Below are 16,715 nucleotides of genomic sequence, written 5' to 3'. Positions count from 1 at the left end.
AACCATCAAGCTAATTCACTGAAACCAACCTAGTTCCCAACATACAAGAGAACTTTTTTAGTAATTAATATTTCTAAAATAATTATTCAACTAGTAATAATTTCTATAATCAAATAACAATTCTCTACTTGTGCATAAACGCTTAGCTTAGTTAATCAACTGCTAATATTTTAATGCCCCGAGTGATACTTGTAACTAATTTACCCTTTTTTTTTAAAAAAAGTTTTTAGGAGAACTTTATTTGATTGAAAAGGGTATTATACTAAAATAAAAATATTATTTTACAGAAAATTTGCGCACTATTTGCACATAACCTATAAATTAGCAAAGAAGTGAATTATGATAAAAGAGCACATAGGATTTTAAAAAAAAAGATGGTAGAATAAAGAAACAAAGTAGATTAATTAAATTTCAATTGTATAATAATGTTCCGGGATTTGTGGGGAACCATCGGGATTTATTTTTTATTTTTTTGAGAGAGATAAATAAGAAGAGAAGGTGTGATGAAAATAAAGTGTGGAATGAGATATATAGTGTAAAAATAATAAAATAAATAATTATACAAATCCAGGGTGGATTCCGTGGCGGAACCGGCCCGCCACGTCATGTTCGTCGAAAAACTTGCCGCACAACAGTGAAAATTGCGGCCTCCTCTCTGCATTAGGGCCGGAAAACTCACTACACGCGGAGGTCGAGTTTATCAACCCTATTGCTTGTGCCCTTAAATCACAAATTATAGTTTTGGCAATACATAAAAATCTCATGCAGATTCATGACACAATATGTCAGGCCGGAGTGTGAAGACCGTCAAAATGACTGAATCAGATTCATGACACAATATGTTGGGCCGGAGTGTGGGAACCGCCGAGACGACAGAATGGCTATTTTTTTTTTCTGCGATGACACAGTATTCTACTCATCAGTCTAAATGACAACTTTACCCCTGCCACTACACTGCCACTACCGTTTCCTTTCCCACTTCTTCGCTGACATCTAAATTTTAAATTCAAACTGCTGCTACAATTCTACGATTCAGAGCTATTAGGTCTAAAACCCCTCATTTCAATTCGATCTCCGCCTCTGTAAGTTCCTTCCACCGATTTCATTATTCATACATAAATTCAATTTACCAAGTTGATTTCGTAAATTCCAAATCAACCCTTTGAATCGATTGATTTGAACTGTCTAATTAACAATTTCTGCATAGTATGAAGAGTGATTTGGAAGAGCGGGTGGCAAGGATGGAGCTGAAAGGGAGTCCGGTGGATCACGGCTACTACATGCCCGCCGAGTGGGCCCCTCACTCGCGCTGCTGGATCGGCTGGCCTGTGAATCTCTCACATTCAATTTCTGCCTTTTGCATTATACTGTTACTCTGCTTTTCCTTCTGTGTTTGTGTTCTTGTGATTTATTTGGAGAAATAGATTATTAATTTCATTTCGTACTGTACAATCATGTCAAACAAGTTGTAGATTGCATATAATTGATGGTACTAAGAATAAGTACTTTTTACAGAAAATATGTATAAACTCATGAATAAAACTAAACTCTGTTCCAATACTCCATCATAGCAATGGAAGTTGTAGACTGAGCATAATAGCTTAATTCACATCCTAGCTCCTCCACTTGATTCACAGGAACGGCCAGACAATTGGCGTGATAATGCCGTGCATGCTCAACGCGTCTTTACTAAAGTGGCAACTGCAATTTCAAGATTTGAACCAGTTACTGTATGTGCCAGTTCTGTGCAGGTTAGACAATCTTTTTCTTCTTCTTTTTTTTTCTTCTGATTATTTGCTGTATTCCTTTGAAAAAACAAAAGGCTTCCTTACTGGACAGTGGAAGAATGCACGTAGTCACTTGCCGGAACATATCAGGGTGGTTGAGATGAGCATGAATGACTCTTGGCTTCGTGACTCCGGCCCAACGGTGAGCCTTTTACTTGTTTAAATCATATCACTACCATTTGCTAGTTGCTACTGAAATTGTATTTATAGACTCTGGGCCTCTGGCGATCATTTCTTGGCAGTTTGTTATCAGAAATAGTGTCTCAGATAAAGAGAAGTTAGGCAGCAAGGTTGCAGGAATTGACTGGAACTTCAATGGCTATGGTGGTAAGTCAGTATGGATGTGACAATTTCTATGAAGAGTGTACTTCAACTTTTTGGTGGTTTTGGTTCTCATATCACCACAATGTGGAAATAATTTTTGGTGTGATATATCTTCACAGTGTGCAAACAATATTTGGTGTAAGGTCTATATCATGAATTTATCTTAGCTACATCTACCCAAGGTTTTAATAAACATGTTCCACTTTTCTAGGCATGGATGAAGGTTGTTATGATGATTGGAGCCTTGACTTACTTATTGCTCATAAGGTTGATTTGATTAAGTTTTAAATTGCAATTAGATGTGGACAACTTTATTTTGTTGGACCTACAATAATCACTTCACAATTTCCTTGTTTACATTTTTCACTGTAGGTTCTGGAAATTGAAAATGTTCCAAGGTTTTCTCATTCTATGATTCTTGAGGGTGGAAGCATTCATGTTGATGGAGAAGGTCTTTTTACTTCTTTCATGTACTGACATACTTTATGGAATTTGTTTACTCTTGTACCGATTTATCTGCCCTGAAAATGGAATTATTATCATTATCTTTGCTGTATGTGGATGATCATATTCCACCATGACATTATTATGTAATCTCAGAATTTTGGCATGATCCCCAAATTCGGATTCCCTGAATTTCTCTCTGTATGTTATGCAGCAAAAAGAAAATTCTATACAAGTATTGACATACCTATTAGCTAATAGTATCAACATATTACTTAAGAACTTATTGCACTTCTTCTCATTAATTGGCCTGAGGCAGATATTAGCAGGGGAAAGAATTGATGTATATATGTGCCTCTTGATTATGTATAAATATGACATATAACTAAGCCTTTCTTATTTCCATAGTTTATGATTACTATTTCTCCATGCATTAACAGTCATCTGCTTTCATAGAAACTTCCAGTGCTTACATTACTTATTATCCTTTACATTTTTTAAGAAAAACACTGATTAATCATTTCTTTCTTCCTTCAGGGACTTGCCTTACAACAGAAGAGTGCCTACTGAATAAAAATAGAAACCCTGGTTTATCCAAGGGACAAATTGAAGATGAGCTTAAAGCATACCTTGGAGTGAACAAGGTCATCTGGCTGCCTCGTGGTTTGCTTGGTATCCTCTCGTTCACAGCTTGCATTTCTGGTTACTTGATTTTCAGGGCCAAAGTCTAAATAGCTCAATATGAACACATCTCTTCATGGCCAAGTAACTAGATGATTAACATGTTTGGTCTAGATTTACATATATCCTACGTCACTTGTATTGTTCCATCCTGTTGACTAGTTGATTTTGTAACCTATGAGGCTAGTAATCGAAGTACATAAAAGTTGGTTTTCATAGTGAAATTAATTGACATCTCTCAATTGTGGATTAGTTATGCTCATGTGCCTCGATAGAGAGGACACATTCAATCCTTCCTGTTATATAGAAATAAATAGAATAAAGCAAACAGAGATGACATTGACTGTACATAGTTGAGCTTAACCATATAGATTCATTGACTCAGGCTTATCCTAACCCCATGAAAATGCCACAGCTTGACAATTTATTTTCAAACATTATTATGTATCTTGCAGGTGATGATGACACTAACGGGCACATCGATAGCATGTGCTGTTTTGCGAGGCCTGGTGTAGTTTTATTGGCATGGACTGATGATACGTCTGACCCCCAATACGAACGATCGGTGGAAGCTCTTTCTGTCCTAACCAGTGAAGTCGATGCCAAAGGTAGAAAATTCGATATCATCAAACTTCATGTGCCAGGACCACTCTATTTGACAGATGAGGAGGCTAATGGACTACAGCAGGTTGAATATTTTTTTATGTCATTCCTTTGACAGTCTTATGCTTCAACAGAACTAGAAACTCATGTTTTTTCATACTTTTTTTCTTTCATCCAATTGACACAACAGGGCGATGCTAAAGCAAGACTTCCTGGCACGAGACTTGCGGCCTCATATGTAAACTTCTATATTGCCAACAGAGCAATTATCACCCCTCAATTTGGTGATAAGACGTGGGATGATGAAGCTGTTCGCGTCTTGTCTTTGGCCTTTCCAGATTATGAGGTAGGGACTCCCAGTCGAACTTTCATGAATCTCTTGCTACCAGTCGACTATGTTCATCTTTTCCAAAACTGCAGATTGTGACAACCCTTCCTTGATTGCATACAGACAACTCCATGTCCATATTTGCTAGTGACCAATTCAATGCTTTTCTCCACCCTAGCTAAATATTCAACCTTCATCATTGACTTATAGTTCTTATAATATTTGGTTGATGTCTGAGTCCAGATTGTCAGACTCGAAGATGCTCGTGAGATTGTGCTTGGCGGAGGCAATGTACATTGCATCACCCAACAGCAACCAGCTTCGCCATAAATCTAAAGCTTCAAGTGCAGCAATTGTTTTCATTGCCTCCAGTGTAGTGAGTCATAACTTCCAACCACTCAAAATTCACTCTCATATTTCTGTTGACTGTATTTCTCTATCTGCACTGTATCTAAATTGAGTAGATTAAATCTGTAAGGTTGAGCATTTGGATGATGCATCTCAATTTTGAGATTCATATTATGTTACGATAGATGTATGCAGAAAACTTGTGTGAGCTCTCCTTCACCATGTGTACGAAGAAATTCGACTCGTATTGCGATGTTGTGTAAGTGTCTCCAACCGTCAATTAATCTTGTCATTGATCTATGAAATAAATGGATATGGTTAGTTCATATTTTTGTATGTTAACATGGATTTTTATTTGAACTCTACCACTCTACATGTGTATGACAAAAATTGTGTGAGCTTTCTCACTAGGCCTCTAAGAAAGAGATACTGTTTTTACATTAAAAGCCACTGTTCTTATGATTAAAAGTTACTACTACAATTTTTTTGCATAAGAAGTCACTATTGTTGTGAATAATAATTATTACTTATAAATATAAATGATTGTTTTATGCATAAAAATTACAATGCAGTCTCAAATAAAAAGTGACATAATTGAGATTAAGTAGCATTGTAATATACTTTTCATCTTTCGAGAATGGAGCTTTATGAATGGATCATATCCTAGAAAAGTAGAACCGATATTTTTTGTGGAAGACCTATATCTAAAAGCAGCCGACACCTGGGATTGAATTGTTTGGTTTTTGAAATATTTTAGGATAGTATTTTGCCAATATACATTCACTTGAAGCAGAATAATAGTATTATATAAATTAAAAGTTGAAAAGGAACCTTAGAAAGGTAAGAACGCATATGCGTTAGTAAATTAGATTCCCAGTATTAACAATAACCATTGACCCACTGCTAAAGCTGGTCGGATTAAATTCATTTTTATTAGTTTCAAAAGACATAATCTCATTCAGTATCCAAGGTATTTTATGTCTGTTTGTTACTGTAGTTGGGTCAATGATCCCAATTGAATTATTGTTAAAATTAGTAACATGTCATCGAATACGAGTTTGATTAGAATATTTTGTTACGTTAGAAAATCTATTAGTACTATAAAAAAAATATAATTGACACTCATTTATAATATTAATTAATCAGAATAAGGGATTCATCTCCCTCCTGGGTACCCCAAGTTTAATTTAGTAATGTAACTCGAATCAGGTTAATGATTTTATATTTTCTAATTCTGATCACTTTGTCTATTAGTAAATATATTAATTACTGAAATAATTTTCCAAAAACGTCTGCTAATTTTAATAGTATAATAGCGTTACAGTTAGCTGTTATTTTAATAGCCATTCTTTTGTAAAGAGTCATATAGTAGTACATAAAATTAAAGGGATGCGTGTTGCTAGGTTTTGGACTCTCCTTTTCATTTTTGTTTTCACTATATATGCATAATATATGATTAATTTAGTTTCTGCACATCAGCACATAGGTTGCTTTTCTTAAAATCAAGGAATTTTGTCTTTAAAACTATTAATATATTATTAGCTATGATACAAGATTTTATGTCCTTTTTATGTATTCCTAAAGCACATTAATAGGTTCTCCCTATTTTTATTTGCCGAGTTGGCCTTGGGGTGCATGGGATGTCTCTCTATGCTCTCACTAAATAAATATGATAAAACGGTTAACTTTACTTAATTATCATTTTTTGACCAAATTAACACACAATTAAGTATATTTAAACATGAAAATATATACTACTATTATCAATTAAGTAAATTACAAACAACCATATTAAATTTTTGGCCTGAAATAAAGGGAATTAAAATGGAATAGCAAAAGAACTATACAATATTATAACCGTCAACCTTATAACTACAAAAACTAAAAAATACAGTGTGTAGAAAAAGCCTTTTTTTAATTTATGTTAACGAACAATTTCGACATTTTTGCTATGTTACGTCCCATTAACAAGTTAGATGATTATAACATGAAAAATGACATAATTCGCTGCCCTACCCCATCCACTTTTCGGATTCTATACTTACTTTTTTGTGGGACATAGAGGAATCTGGTAATTGCTTTTTTGATGACACGAATTTTAAGAAATGTTAAGAAAAGTAATACTCTAGAAAAAAGTTAGTAGAATATAGTCTTATTTGTAGTATTAGTTTTAAATAAAATGAGTTAGTGAATGTGAGACCCTAATATTTATTATACCAAAATGAACGGGACTACTATTCGCGGACATACTAAAATGGAAGACATAATATCTATTTGAGGATGATGGAGGGGTGAGTACTTTAGAGTTTGGAATATTTGAGATTCATGAATAATTAAGTGTCAATCAAATATAGTGTGTGAATAATAATCCTCCTGAAAGAAAACTAATCCACAACGTCTTCTCTAATTAATACAGTATCTTCTTAAATTGAGCGTTTTTCTTATATGGGGGGAAGTGGTTTCTAAATTTCAAACTCAAAATCTAAAGTTTGTAACGTCTCAATGTTAGTAGTAGCTAGTTTTTAATCAACTTCGCATGCAATTGATTTTCCTTCTCTTCCTTTTCCACAATTTTGAAGTAGAACATATTTTCTAAAATGAAAATAATATATATCTCTACTTCTTTTTTCTCTTTTACTTTATTTTCTAGTTGAAAAATAAATGTTTCCTTTAACTACCAAATCTTCATTGATTTCAAACGAGTTTCTTCTTTTTCTTTAAAAAAACTTTACGCCATATTTTAAAACTTTTTCGTAAACATATTAACTTCATACTGTCGTTCAGAAAACCAGAGAAGATTTTAGCTTTGCTTAAGCAAGAGCTGAGAATAAGTTCTAAAAATGGAGTGATTTACACTTAAAGAACACAACAAGGACATATCCGTCTTATCACTCGGCATTGATCTTTAGGTAAGTTAAAAATAAAGATTGTCGCCACCACCAAAATTAAAGCAAAATAAAGGGTCTCACTTTTGCATACCCAACTTTGAATTGCTTTATACAAAGATAAGTGGAGAGCCCATATCTCTTAGCAATTAAGAAAATGCTTATGATCATTCAATCTTCATTTCCAATCCCAATTCCAACGCAAACATTTGTCACACTTTTCTGCAATCTCTCTTCCTCCTTCTTCCTCATCTTCATCTTCTTCCACTTCACCTCCATTTTTCTTGCTAAATTGTTCATCTTCTTCGGCGGCAATCCCTTCTTCCAAAGGTAATTACCAACTTAATTACTAAATACAAATAAATTCGATAATTAATTCATTTCATGCATGAATATATACGTTATTTTGTCGTGTAGGAATCAAGACGGTTACGAATTCGCCGCCTTCTCCGACGAGGAAGTTGAAGGAGAAGAAGAGGAAAATGACTACTACGCCGTTAAGCCGGTCGCGTTCGTGAATCAACACGCGACGTTCGATGAAGAGGTTTTGGTAGGCGATGGTGATAGCGAAGAAAGTGGCTACGCCACAGCAGCTTCCGAAGCTTCTACATATGAAGACGACGATGATGACGACGAAGAGGAAGAGGAAGAGGAAGAGGAAGAGGAAGAGGAGATTATTGCAAGAGATACGGATTCTTCATCGTACGATTCCGAAACAAACGAAATCGGTCCCACCTCAGGATTCAGAGATACAAGCTTCATGCCTAGTAATAATGACATTAATCACATTCATCAAGGTCAATTTTTTTATATTCGCCTTAACTGCGAACAAATCCAAATTACATAATTTTTCTTAGTGATTTTTAAAATTGTGACATTTACCAGAATTTGATTAAATTTTATGATTTTTCTAAAAAATTAAATGAGAAGTAATTAAATTAGGTTATGACTTATGACCGTGCAGTTCCGGCGGAGAAGCACGGACAGCGGCAGGCGGCGGCGGCGAGTGATTTGAGGGAAGAGGAGAAATATCTGGTTTTCCAGCCGGCGGCGGCCGAGCTGGGGAAGAAACTAGTGAGAGAAGACGATGAGAGGGAGATGTTCGGCGACAGTTTCACCATCGGATCGACGTCGAAAGACTCTTCCGAATGGCGGAGCTCAATCCACTGCCGCGACTCCGCCACCGAAGACCCCTTCTCCTCCTCGTCGAGGCGGAGCTGCCCCAAGTGGGAATCCTACGCCGTTTTTCATAAATACGACGAAGAAATGCTCTTTCTCGACCGAATCTCCGCCCAAAAACTCTCCGAAACCGGTAAAGAAAATTGTCATTTAAATCATAATTTTAAAAAGTAGCGAATTAAACCGCAACTTTCGTCCAACAATTATGAGTCTTTTCCCTTATTAACAAAAAAAAAACAAAATATCTCATCACTTACTTTATTTCAACATCTACTTCTTTCCTTACCCCTCTTACTTTTTTATCTTTCCTATTTTATTTTACTTTCACTTAATTTATTCATCACAATTTCTTAATCTCCGTGCCTAAAAGTTTTGTATCAACTAAATTGGGATGGATGGAGTAGTAATTATTTCACGCGTTAAAATTTTGCTAAATTTTTATTTGCAGAGTCGTTGAGGTCGATCCAGGCGTGCCCGAGATCGATATCGGAGAGGATCGCGCACAAGATACGGACAAGGAGCCAGAGATCAACGGAATATCGACAGAATCCGTATCGCGAGCTGGAATCTGCTTACGTGGCGCAGATATGCTTGACATGGGAGGCTCTCAACTGGAACTACAGCTACTTCCAGCGGCTCCGGGCATCGCGGCGCGAGTTCGACCCGGGATGCCCCGCCTACGTGGCACAGCAGTTCCAGCAGTTCCAGGTGCTGCTCCAGCGCTACGTCGAGAACGAGCCCTACGAGCACGGCCGCCGCCCTGATATCTACGCCCGGATGAGGAGTTTGGCTCCAAAACTCCTGCAAGTTCCAGAATATCGAGGTACCAGTCTTATATAGTGATTTTAGTTTTTTTTCACAATTTTACTACCTCGTCTATAAAAAATAATTTTGGTTGCGGACGAGACTAATTTTAAGACAAAATTTGATAAAATGAAAAAAATAAGATTATTTTTTTGTGGATGAAGTTAGTATTGATTAACAACAAGTAAATTTATTCGTGATTGTTGATTTTGTTGATAGATTCTGAGGATCCCGAGAAGAAAGAAGAGGGGTCGGGATCGAGAATCCCATCGGGTTCGTTTCTCCAAATCATGGAAGAATCGATAAGAACATTCATGGATTTCCTCAAACAAGACAAGAAGAATCATTACCAAATCCTCGCGGATTTGTTCAAGCGAAACAGAAAGGGATCCGCGGATGCAACCCTCCTCCTCTTGCTCAAGAAAGTGAACAAAAAGGTAAAAAATATAATTGGACAAATTGTTGCAAAAACCACGAAGTATGGTCAACATCTGGTCAACTTTCAAAAAATAGACATTCTATATCATTAACTTTGACATTTTTCTATTCCATTTGGCCAGAAAAAGGCGAAGCTGCAGGAGCTGAGGAGGTCGGGGAAGTGCCTGAGGAAGAGGAAGTTGAAGGCGGAGGAGGAGATAGCGATCTTGATGGCTCAGATCGATCTCAAAATCGTGTCGAGGGTGCTGAGGATGGGGGTGTTGAATGGTGACCAACTGCATTGGTGTGAAAACAAGATGACTAAAGTTAGAGTCTCAGATGGGAAACTGCAGAGAGATTCCTCCCCACTTTTCTTCCCAGCTCATTGAGTTAATTAATAAAGCAAGATTTCATGACTAGATGCTGAATCTGAATGCATCACTTTCCCATGCATATACTTTTCAAATATACTTAACCTAACACATATCCCTCCCACTAGATATATACACCCCATCACTTTACATATGTATGATTCACCACCAAGATTCTTTATTCTATAATAGGATTGGTTGCATGTGGTGGTGGGGTGGATAAAGGGTTTGATGAGCAAGGAAAGAATGAAGATTGGATTGAGACAATGTTAGCTTTAGTGGCCTTTATCTTTTTATGGGAGGACTTATCTATTTAATTGAGGGATAAAAGCAAGGCTGCAAAATTGATGCTGATTGCAGAGCAAAATGAAATGGTGGGGGCATTTATGCAGGTAAAAGCAATAAGGATCTTAGCTAGTTTATTTGTTTTTTAGGAAATGATAAGTCATATATGTATGACGTGTAGATTGTACTTTATGGAATTACTTTTGTCGGAATAATAATGAGGTTTCGAAATATTATTTGTATGAAGTGCACATGCATTTTGCATATACACATTTTATTACATGAAAAGTGGAGTATATCATTTACTATATTTTAGGAGCACATATGCTTTGATGTACAAATTTTGCTACTTAGATAGAAGTGTACTATAATGTGAGTCTTCTCTATACAGGGACGAATTTTGCTACTTAGATAGAAGTGTACAAATTATGGGTTAACCACATTTTATATGTTAACTAAGATCGAATTTAGATTGTGCGATATAAGATCTTATGTCGTTAATATAGAATTTGAGTATAATGTTCAATGTAGATCTATATACCCTTAATTTTTATGGATTTGCTTTCAAATAGATATTCATTTTGAACCGTATATAGATTCTACATATTTTTAATCCCGACCATCAAAATTTAGATCTAACATTCAATATTTGGTCTTAACATATAAGGCTCAGATGCATTTGGACATGATCCTATGTACAACTATATTCTCTACTCCCTCTATCCCTGAAAAGTATGAACTAATAGGGGAAATTTATGCATTAATCCGATATTAGTGAAATTTTGAAAGTTGATTTTCTAAATAATTTCTTTCACTACTACTAGAAGTTTAAACATTCACCCGATAGTAGTGAAATTGCGAAAGTTGATTTTCAAATAATTGCACAATGATTAGTTGCCTCAAAGAAAAAAAGTACTCCCCCCATCCCATTAAAGATGACCCACTTTTCTTTTTAATTTGTCCCAATTAAGATGACTCATTACTTAAAATGGAAACACTTTTATCTCTACTTTATTCCCCCTCTCTTATTTTACTCTCTCCTCTCAACACACAAAATAAATTTGCATAAAATCTCGTGTCGCCCAAAAAAGGGATCATCTTTCTTGAAACGGAGGGAGTACTACTATCACTTAGGTCATTTTCGCCCTCGTGATTATTAATTGTATGTTTGAGAATGATTATAAAGACAATAAGTTATGTTACTCTGTTCTTATCCATAGTACTATGCTCTCAAATCTTTATGATTATTTAAGACTATAAGTTATGTTACTCTGTTCATATCCATAGAATTGTGTTCTCAAATCTTCTAAAATCTCATTTGTTGTACCACTGCAAACAGAGGTAGAACTTGTCTCTCTCTCACCGAATCAAATCTATCTTTATTAAAAACATATTTTCATTTTGAAATATCATCATCATATACTCCTAAGAGAAAGTTCACTTTTGAGGACTAAAGTCTAGATAATTAATAATTCTTTAAACAAATACCCTGCATAATTTGATGGATGAAGTTCTAGGATACGTACCCTAGTAATTTTTTATACTCCCTCCGTCCCACTTTAGGAGTCCCGGTTGAGTCGGGCACATGTTTTAAGAAAAAAGTGTTTAATTATGTAATAAATAAATATTGTAGTGGATGTTGGGACCCATTTTTAACACTTTTTTATTAATTGTAGTGGATGTTATGACCCACTTTTAACACTTTGTAGGTATTTTTTTATTAATTTATTCTAACCGGGACTCCTAAAGCGGGACATCCAAAATTGATCAACCGGGACTCCTAAAGTGGGATGGAGGGAGTATTAAATAAATGATATACTAGCAACAACTAACAAAACTAAATAGGTCGAAGATACTTCCAGCTTTAATTTCTACGATCTTATTTGTGTTATATTATGTTCTTTCACCACCAAAGAAAATGACCCACTAATTTTTATCAATTTCTTATCCAACTAAAATAACATATAAGAGAGCATCACCACTAAAATATATGCATGGATATAAGGTATATTAATTATATATGTTATTTAATCTTCTTTCACTAAATATATAGATTTTAACAAAAGGAAAAGAAAACATGAATTTATTGGGTAAAACAATGATTATTGATGCATATTTATCCTCATACATTCAAATCCTATTCCATAGGAATCCAGAATAGAAACGGAATAAGGAAATTCACAAATTGGGTACAAAAAATAAATGAAAATATACAAACAAGTCGTCCTCATGAAATAAAATCCATGGTTTCGAAAAGGACCATAAAATGCTTAGTAGCCCGGGGGCCTGTGGGCGATGAAACTGACGATCTGCACCTGACGGTTGTTGTCGAATCCGATGATTCTGATGAAGGCATCCTGGTGTTGGGTGGCGGCCTCATCGAGCTCCTTGAGGACCTGGACTGGGTCAGTGCACCCGAACATGGGCAGCTTCCACATTGTCCAGTACCTTCCGTCATAGTATCCTGGGGACCTGTTGTTCTCACGGTGCGGGAATGCATTCTACAATATTGTATTTTATAATATAGTCAGTGATGGAACTAGAAACTTTTACTAATATTAATAATAAAACAAAATGAAATTAAAAAGTACCTTTGGGTCCAACTCGAATTCGAGGCAAGGAATGAGACCAGTGCGGATAAGGAAGTCGACTTGCTTCAAGAGTTGCTCCCTTGTTAGTGGTGGCAAGTACGACAATGTCTCGAACTTCTTCAGTCCCTCAGTGGGCCACACCTATATATGCACTCATTTATAAGTATAATAATTAATAATACTCCATCTGTCGCATAAAAGTAGATGTTAGACATGAAATGGAACCTTCATGCATGAGACTCTGCCGCCGTTGTTGGCGATGGTGGTGATGTCAGCGGTCTTGCGGGTGGTGGGGAAGGCGGAGATGGACTTGAGTCCGGTGAAAGGAGCCACCATGCTGGCTTGAGCAGGGGCGGAGCGGGCGGCCACGGCGGCAGTGGAGATCATTGAGGATGCCATTTCTCTCTAAAAAGAGTTTGTTACTTCTCAATTCTCACATATTTGGGCTGCATTTCCCTATGTTTTATAGTGCCATAGCTCTCTTCTTGTTGCTCTAGGCAGATTGTGATCGTGCGGATCGGATTTGATATTGGGAGATTTTGGTGGAGTTTGGCCGTCGGATATAGTGTGCGGTGACATTTCAACCTTTTGCGACCACATACGGATGGATTGGTGCCTTATCGCTGTGCGGCCTTGAGAGAACGCCACGTGGCACTAAAATTAATCGGCATGGCTAATTTGACTATTCAATGTTAATTTCTATTTTTATTAATATTTTTGAAAATAAGAGAAGATAAGTAGTTGGTTTTATACTTGTAATTTATAAGTATAGTTTTCTATTAAACCAAATACTACATTCCTTTGTCCACTATTAAATGGTTTACTAGTTTTAGTTAATAATTTGACTTTTTTACAAAAGTGTGTGAAAAAAATAATGTGATTCATTTTATACATAGTTTTATAATAGAGTGTGAAAGGAATAAGTTACTAGATTGTGAAATCCATTTATAAAGAAAAAAAATAAATTATCCATCGAATTGTAGACAACCTAAGATATCAAAATAGATCAATTAATCATAAATAAAAGGAGTACTACATAATAAAATGAAAAAAAATAGAAAAGGAACATAGAGTAACCGTTAACCCCGTCCGACTGCATCTACATTCATTAGTGTATAGATAGTGTGTATCAGATAAAGTGAGAATTAGATTTTTCAAAAAATGATTAAAAAGTAAGCATAAAATTAATAAATTAAGAACTGAATGAATAAATATAAAATATCTGCTCCCTCCGAAATTTGAACTGGGTATTACATTAACATTCATCTAGTTCGAAGATGCATGTGGCATATGTCTTTGTGATCAAATTTCTCTAATATTATCCGTTAGCGGATAGTTAATTGATGCCCAAATTTTGATGGTGACAGATTTTAATGCTCAATGTAACAAAAATGGCCTGAATTTGAAATATGCGGCGCCTGGGGTTGGTTTAAGGAGTGGTGGTTAAGTGTAATTTTTTTTTTAATTTAAATTCCAAATTCAATAAATACCACCATATTTTCACTTTCATTTTATCCATTCTATATCCCATAAAAATTATTCACTCAATCCGCCATTAGAAGTCTCATTTGTGTTTGACATAGATTTTAATAAATACTAGTATAAAGGAAAGTGGGTAAAAAAATAGTGGAATTTGTATGTTCTATTAATTGTATAATAAAATATGAGTGAAATAATGAGTTAGTGGCACGTGGGACCTACCTACCATTTATAGTAAAAGTGAACCGAAATTCTTAATGACGGACAGACTAATCCGAAGAGAGATACACAATACAATTATATTGTTCAATATATCGAGTGTTGTTGTTGCTCCAAGGTCGTACATTCACCAATACCGCGAGGAGGGCTATTAGAAGATTATTTTGCCCTAGATCATTGATGGAATAATCAAATATTCAGGCATCGTTTCGGCATGTGTCGATCGTTATTTGAGCACATCGCAAATATTGTCTAATCGGAAGACATTTAATTAAACATCGATATCTATAAGATCGATCGGAATTACTTGTTGAACCACTTACATTAAAACATCAAGCATGAACGAGAATTAATAAGGGTTGAAGATGATGAAGACGAGATCCTCACATACAAGAAATTAAAAACAAATATGCATTATTAAAAATAAAAAAAGAACAATGATTGTTGATGATATGATATTTATGCTAATATATTCCATCGAAGAAAGTTCACAAAACAAGTTTGGGTACAAATTAAAAGGTAGGAAAACCCTAGCATCCATTTTCACAGCCTCGTGAAATCATGGAGAGAGGAGAAACCAATGCTTAGTAGCCCGGGGGCCTGTGGGCGATGAAACTGACGATCTGCACCTGACGGTTGTTGTCGAATCCGATGATTCTGATAAAGGCATCCTGGTGTTGGGTGGCGGCCTCATCGAGCTCCTTGAGGACCTGGACTGGGTCAGTGCACCCGAACATGGGCAGCTTCCACATTGTCCAGTACCTTCCGTCATAGTATCCTGGGGACCTGTTGTTCTCACGGTGCGGGAACGCATTCTACAATATTGTATTTTATAATATAGTCAGTGATGGAACTAGAAATTTTTACTAATATTAATAAATAAAAAAAAAGAAAATGGAACTAAAAGTACCTTTGGATCCAACTCGAATTCGAGGCAAGGAATGAGACCAGTGCGGATAAGGAAGTCGACTTGCTTCAAGAGTTGCTCCCTTGTTAGTGGTGGCAAGTACGACAATGTCTCGAACTTCTTCAGTCCCTCAGTGGGCCACACCTATATTATGTACACACATTTATACATATAATAATTAATTATACTTTCTCTGTCGCATAAAAATAGATGTTTTGGAGATGAAATGGAACCTTCATGCATGAGACTCTGCCGCCATTGTTGGCGATGGTGGTGATGTCGGCGGTCTTGCGGGTGGTGGGGAAGGCGGAGGCGGACTTGAGTCCGGTGAAAGGAGCCACCATGCTGGCTTGAGCAGGGGCAGAGCGGGCAGCCATGGCGGCGGTGGAGATCATTGAGGATGCCATTTCTCTCTCAAAAGAGTTGTTTTGCTTCTCACACAGTTTGTTCAATGTTGCATATTTCCCCACCTTTTATAGCCATAGCCCTCTTCTTGGCTGTGCTCTCTGCAGATTTGAACTTGAGGCCTCTATTCCATCTTGGGAAGATTTGGATGGATATCGTGGGGTGACACACTTCAACTTAGAGTGCAATAAATTAATTGCTGGGAAATTATTTTTCTGATCTAAATACAAAAAAAATTAATATTAGTAATAGTAATAATAGTAAGTAGTGGCACTAGTAGCAGCAACAATAGTAGTAATAGTGCTAGGTAACTTAATTACTGATGCAGTTGGATAACAATTAATGAAAACTAAAGTTAATGGCTCAATAATTGTATGCAAATGCAACAACTGTTTGAGATAGCTTGTTTGTGAACAAAAGAATAGTTAGGATTAGAAGGAGAAGATAATCCACCAATTTTATCAATTTCTTATCCAAGGAAGAAGACACAGGGGAGCACACCTCTTGCACCACAAAATTATACAGGGATAAGGTAGTTGTGTTTGTGAGTCAATTTGTTTGTGCTATTTTTTGTGATGTCATGCCTCCTCTGTTTTTCTAATCTGGTTGTTATCAACTAGATTTTTGTATATCACATAATTATTTATATGAAAAGCTT

At 35.9% G+C, this 16,715-nt stretch overlaps 4 protein-coding genes across 5 annotated transcripts; 2 read left to right on the top strand and 2 right to left on the bottom strand.

Annotated features, from left to right (window-relative positions):
* Positions 1 to 905: 905 nt before the first annotated feature.
* LOC125214165 (agmatine deiminase-like) lies at positions 906 to 4,841 on the top strand. 2 transcript variants are annotated; one of them, XM_048115072.2, is made up of 11 exons: positions 906 to 1,082; positions 1,208 to 1,328; positions 1,638 to 1,751; positions 1,840 to 1,929; positions 2,030 to 2,114; positions 2,323 to 2,378; positions 2,484 to 2,562; positions 3,093 to 3,227; positions 3,692 to 3,924; positions 4,030 to 4,185; positions 4,411 to 4,841. In XM_048115072.2, exons 2-11 carry the CDS (start codon positions 1,209 to 1,211, stop codon positions 4,495 to 4,497), a joined length of 1,155 nt encoding a protein of 384 aa, XP_047971029.1. In that variant the 5' UTR covers positions 906 to 1,082; position 1,208; the 3' UTR covers positions 4,498 to 4,841. The 2 variants fall into 2 exon arrangements, with proteins under 2 accessions (XP_047971029.1, XP_047971036.1); XM_048115079.2 differs by lacking the exon at positions 906 to 1,082 and having other exon boundaries at positions 1,099 to 1,328.
* A 2,648-nt stretch (positions 4,842 to 7,489) lies between these two features.
* Positions 7,490 to 10,698, top strand: LOC125212253 (DNA ligase (DUF1666)). The gene is made up of 6 exons (XM_048112399.2): positions 7,490 to 7,730; positions 7,818 to 8,197; positions 8,365 to 8,712; positions 9,028 to 9,402; positions 9,603 to 9,820; positions 9,944 to 10,698. The coding sequence occupies exons 1-6, from the start codon at positions 7,558 to 7,560 to the stop codon at positions 10,187 to 10,189; spliced, it is 1,740 nt and encodes a 579-aa protein (XP_047968356.2). The 5' UTR covers positions 7,490 to 7,557; the 3' UTR covers positions 10,190 to 10,698.
* A 1,840-nt stretch (positions 10,699 to 12,538) lies between these two features.
* Positions 12,539 to 13,491, bottom strand: LOC148932243 (ribulose bisphosphate carboxylase small subunit, chloroplastic-like). Its single transcript, XM_048098832.2, has 3 exons — positions 13,273 to 13,491; positions 13,048 to 13,188; positions 12,539 to 12,957 (listed from the first exon to the last, which is right to left on the bottom strand). The coding sequence occupies exons 1-3, from the start codon at positions 13,444 to 13,446 to the stop codon at positions 12,727 to 12,729; spliced, it is 546 nt and encodes a 181-aa protein (XP_047954789.2). The 5' UTR covers positions 13,447 to 13,491; the 3' UTR covers positions 12,539 to 12,726.
* Positions 13,492 to 15,133: 1,642 nt separating this feature from the next.
* LOC125200980 (ribulose bisphosphate carboxylase small subunit, chloroplastic-like) lies at positions 15,134 to 16,114 on the bottom strand. Its single transcript, XM_048098834.2, has 3 exons — positions 15,886 to 16,114; positions 15,656 to 15,796; positions 15,134 to 15,560 (listed from the first exon to the last, which is right to left on the bottom strand). Exons 1-3 carry the CDS (start codon positions 16,057 to 16,059, stop codon positions 15,330 to 15,332), a joined length of 546 nt encoding a protein of 181 aa, XP_047954791.1. The 5' UTR covers positions 16,060 to 16,114; the 3' UTR covers positions 15,134 to 15,329.
* Between the last annotated feature and the right edge of the window lie 601 nt (positions 16,115 to 16,715).

The sequence above is a fragment of the Salvia hispanica genome, chromosome 2 (genome assembly GCF_029641045.1).
Source record: "Salvia hispanica isolate PSC_SH4W2 chromosome 2, Shi_PSC_v1, whole genome shotgun sequence".
NCBI lineage: Eukaryota > Viridiplantae > Streptophyta > Magnoliopsida > Lamiales > Lamiaceae > Salvia > Salvia hispanica.
Note: the sequence above shows the minus strand (reverse complement) of the source record. Positions and strands in the feature narration are given on the sequence as shown.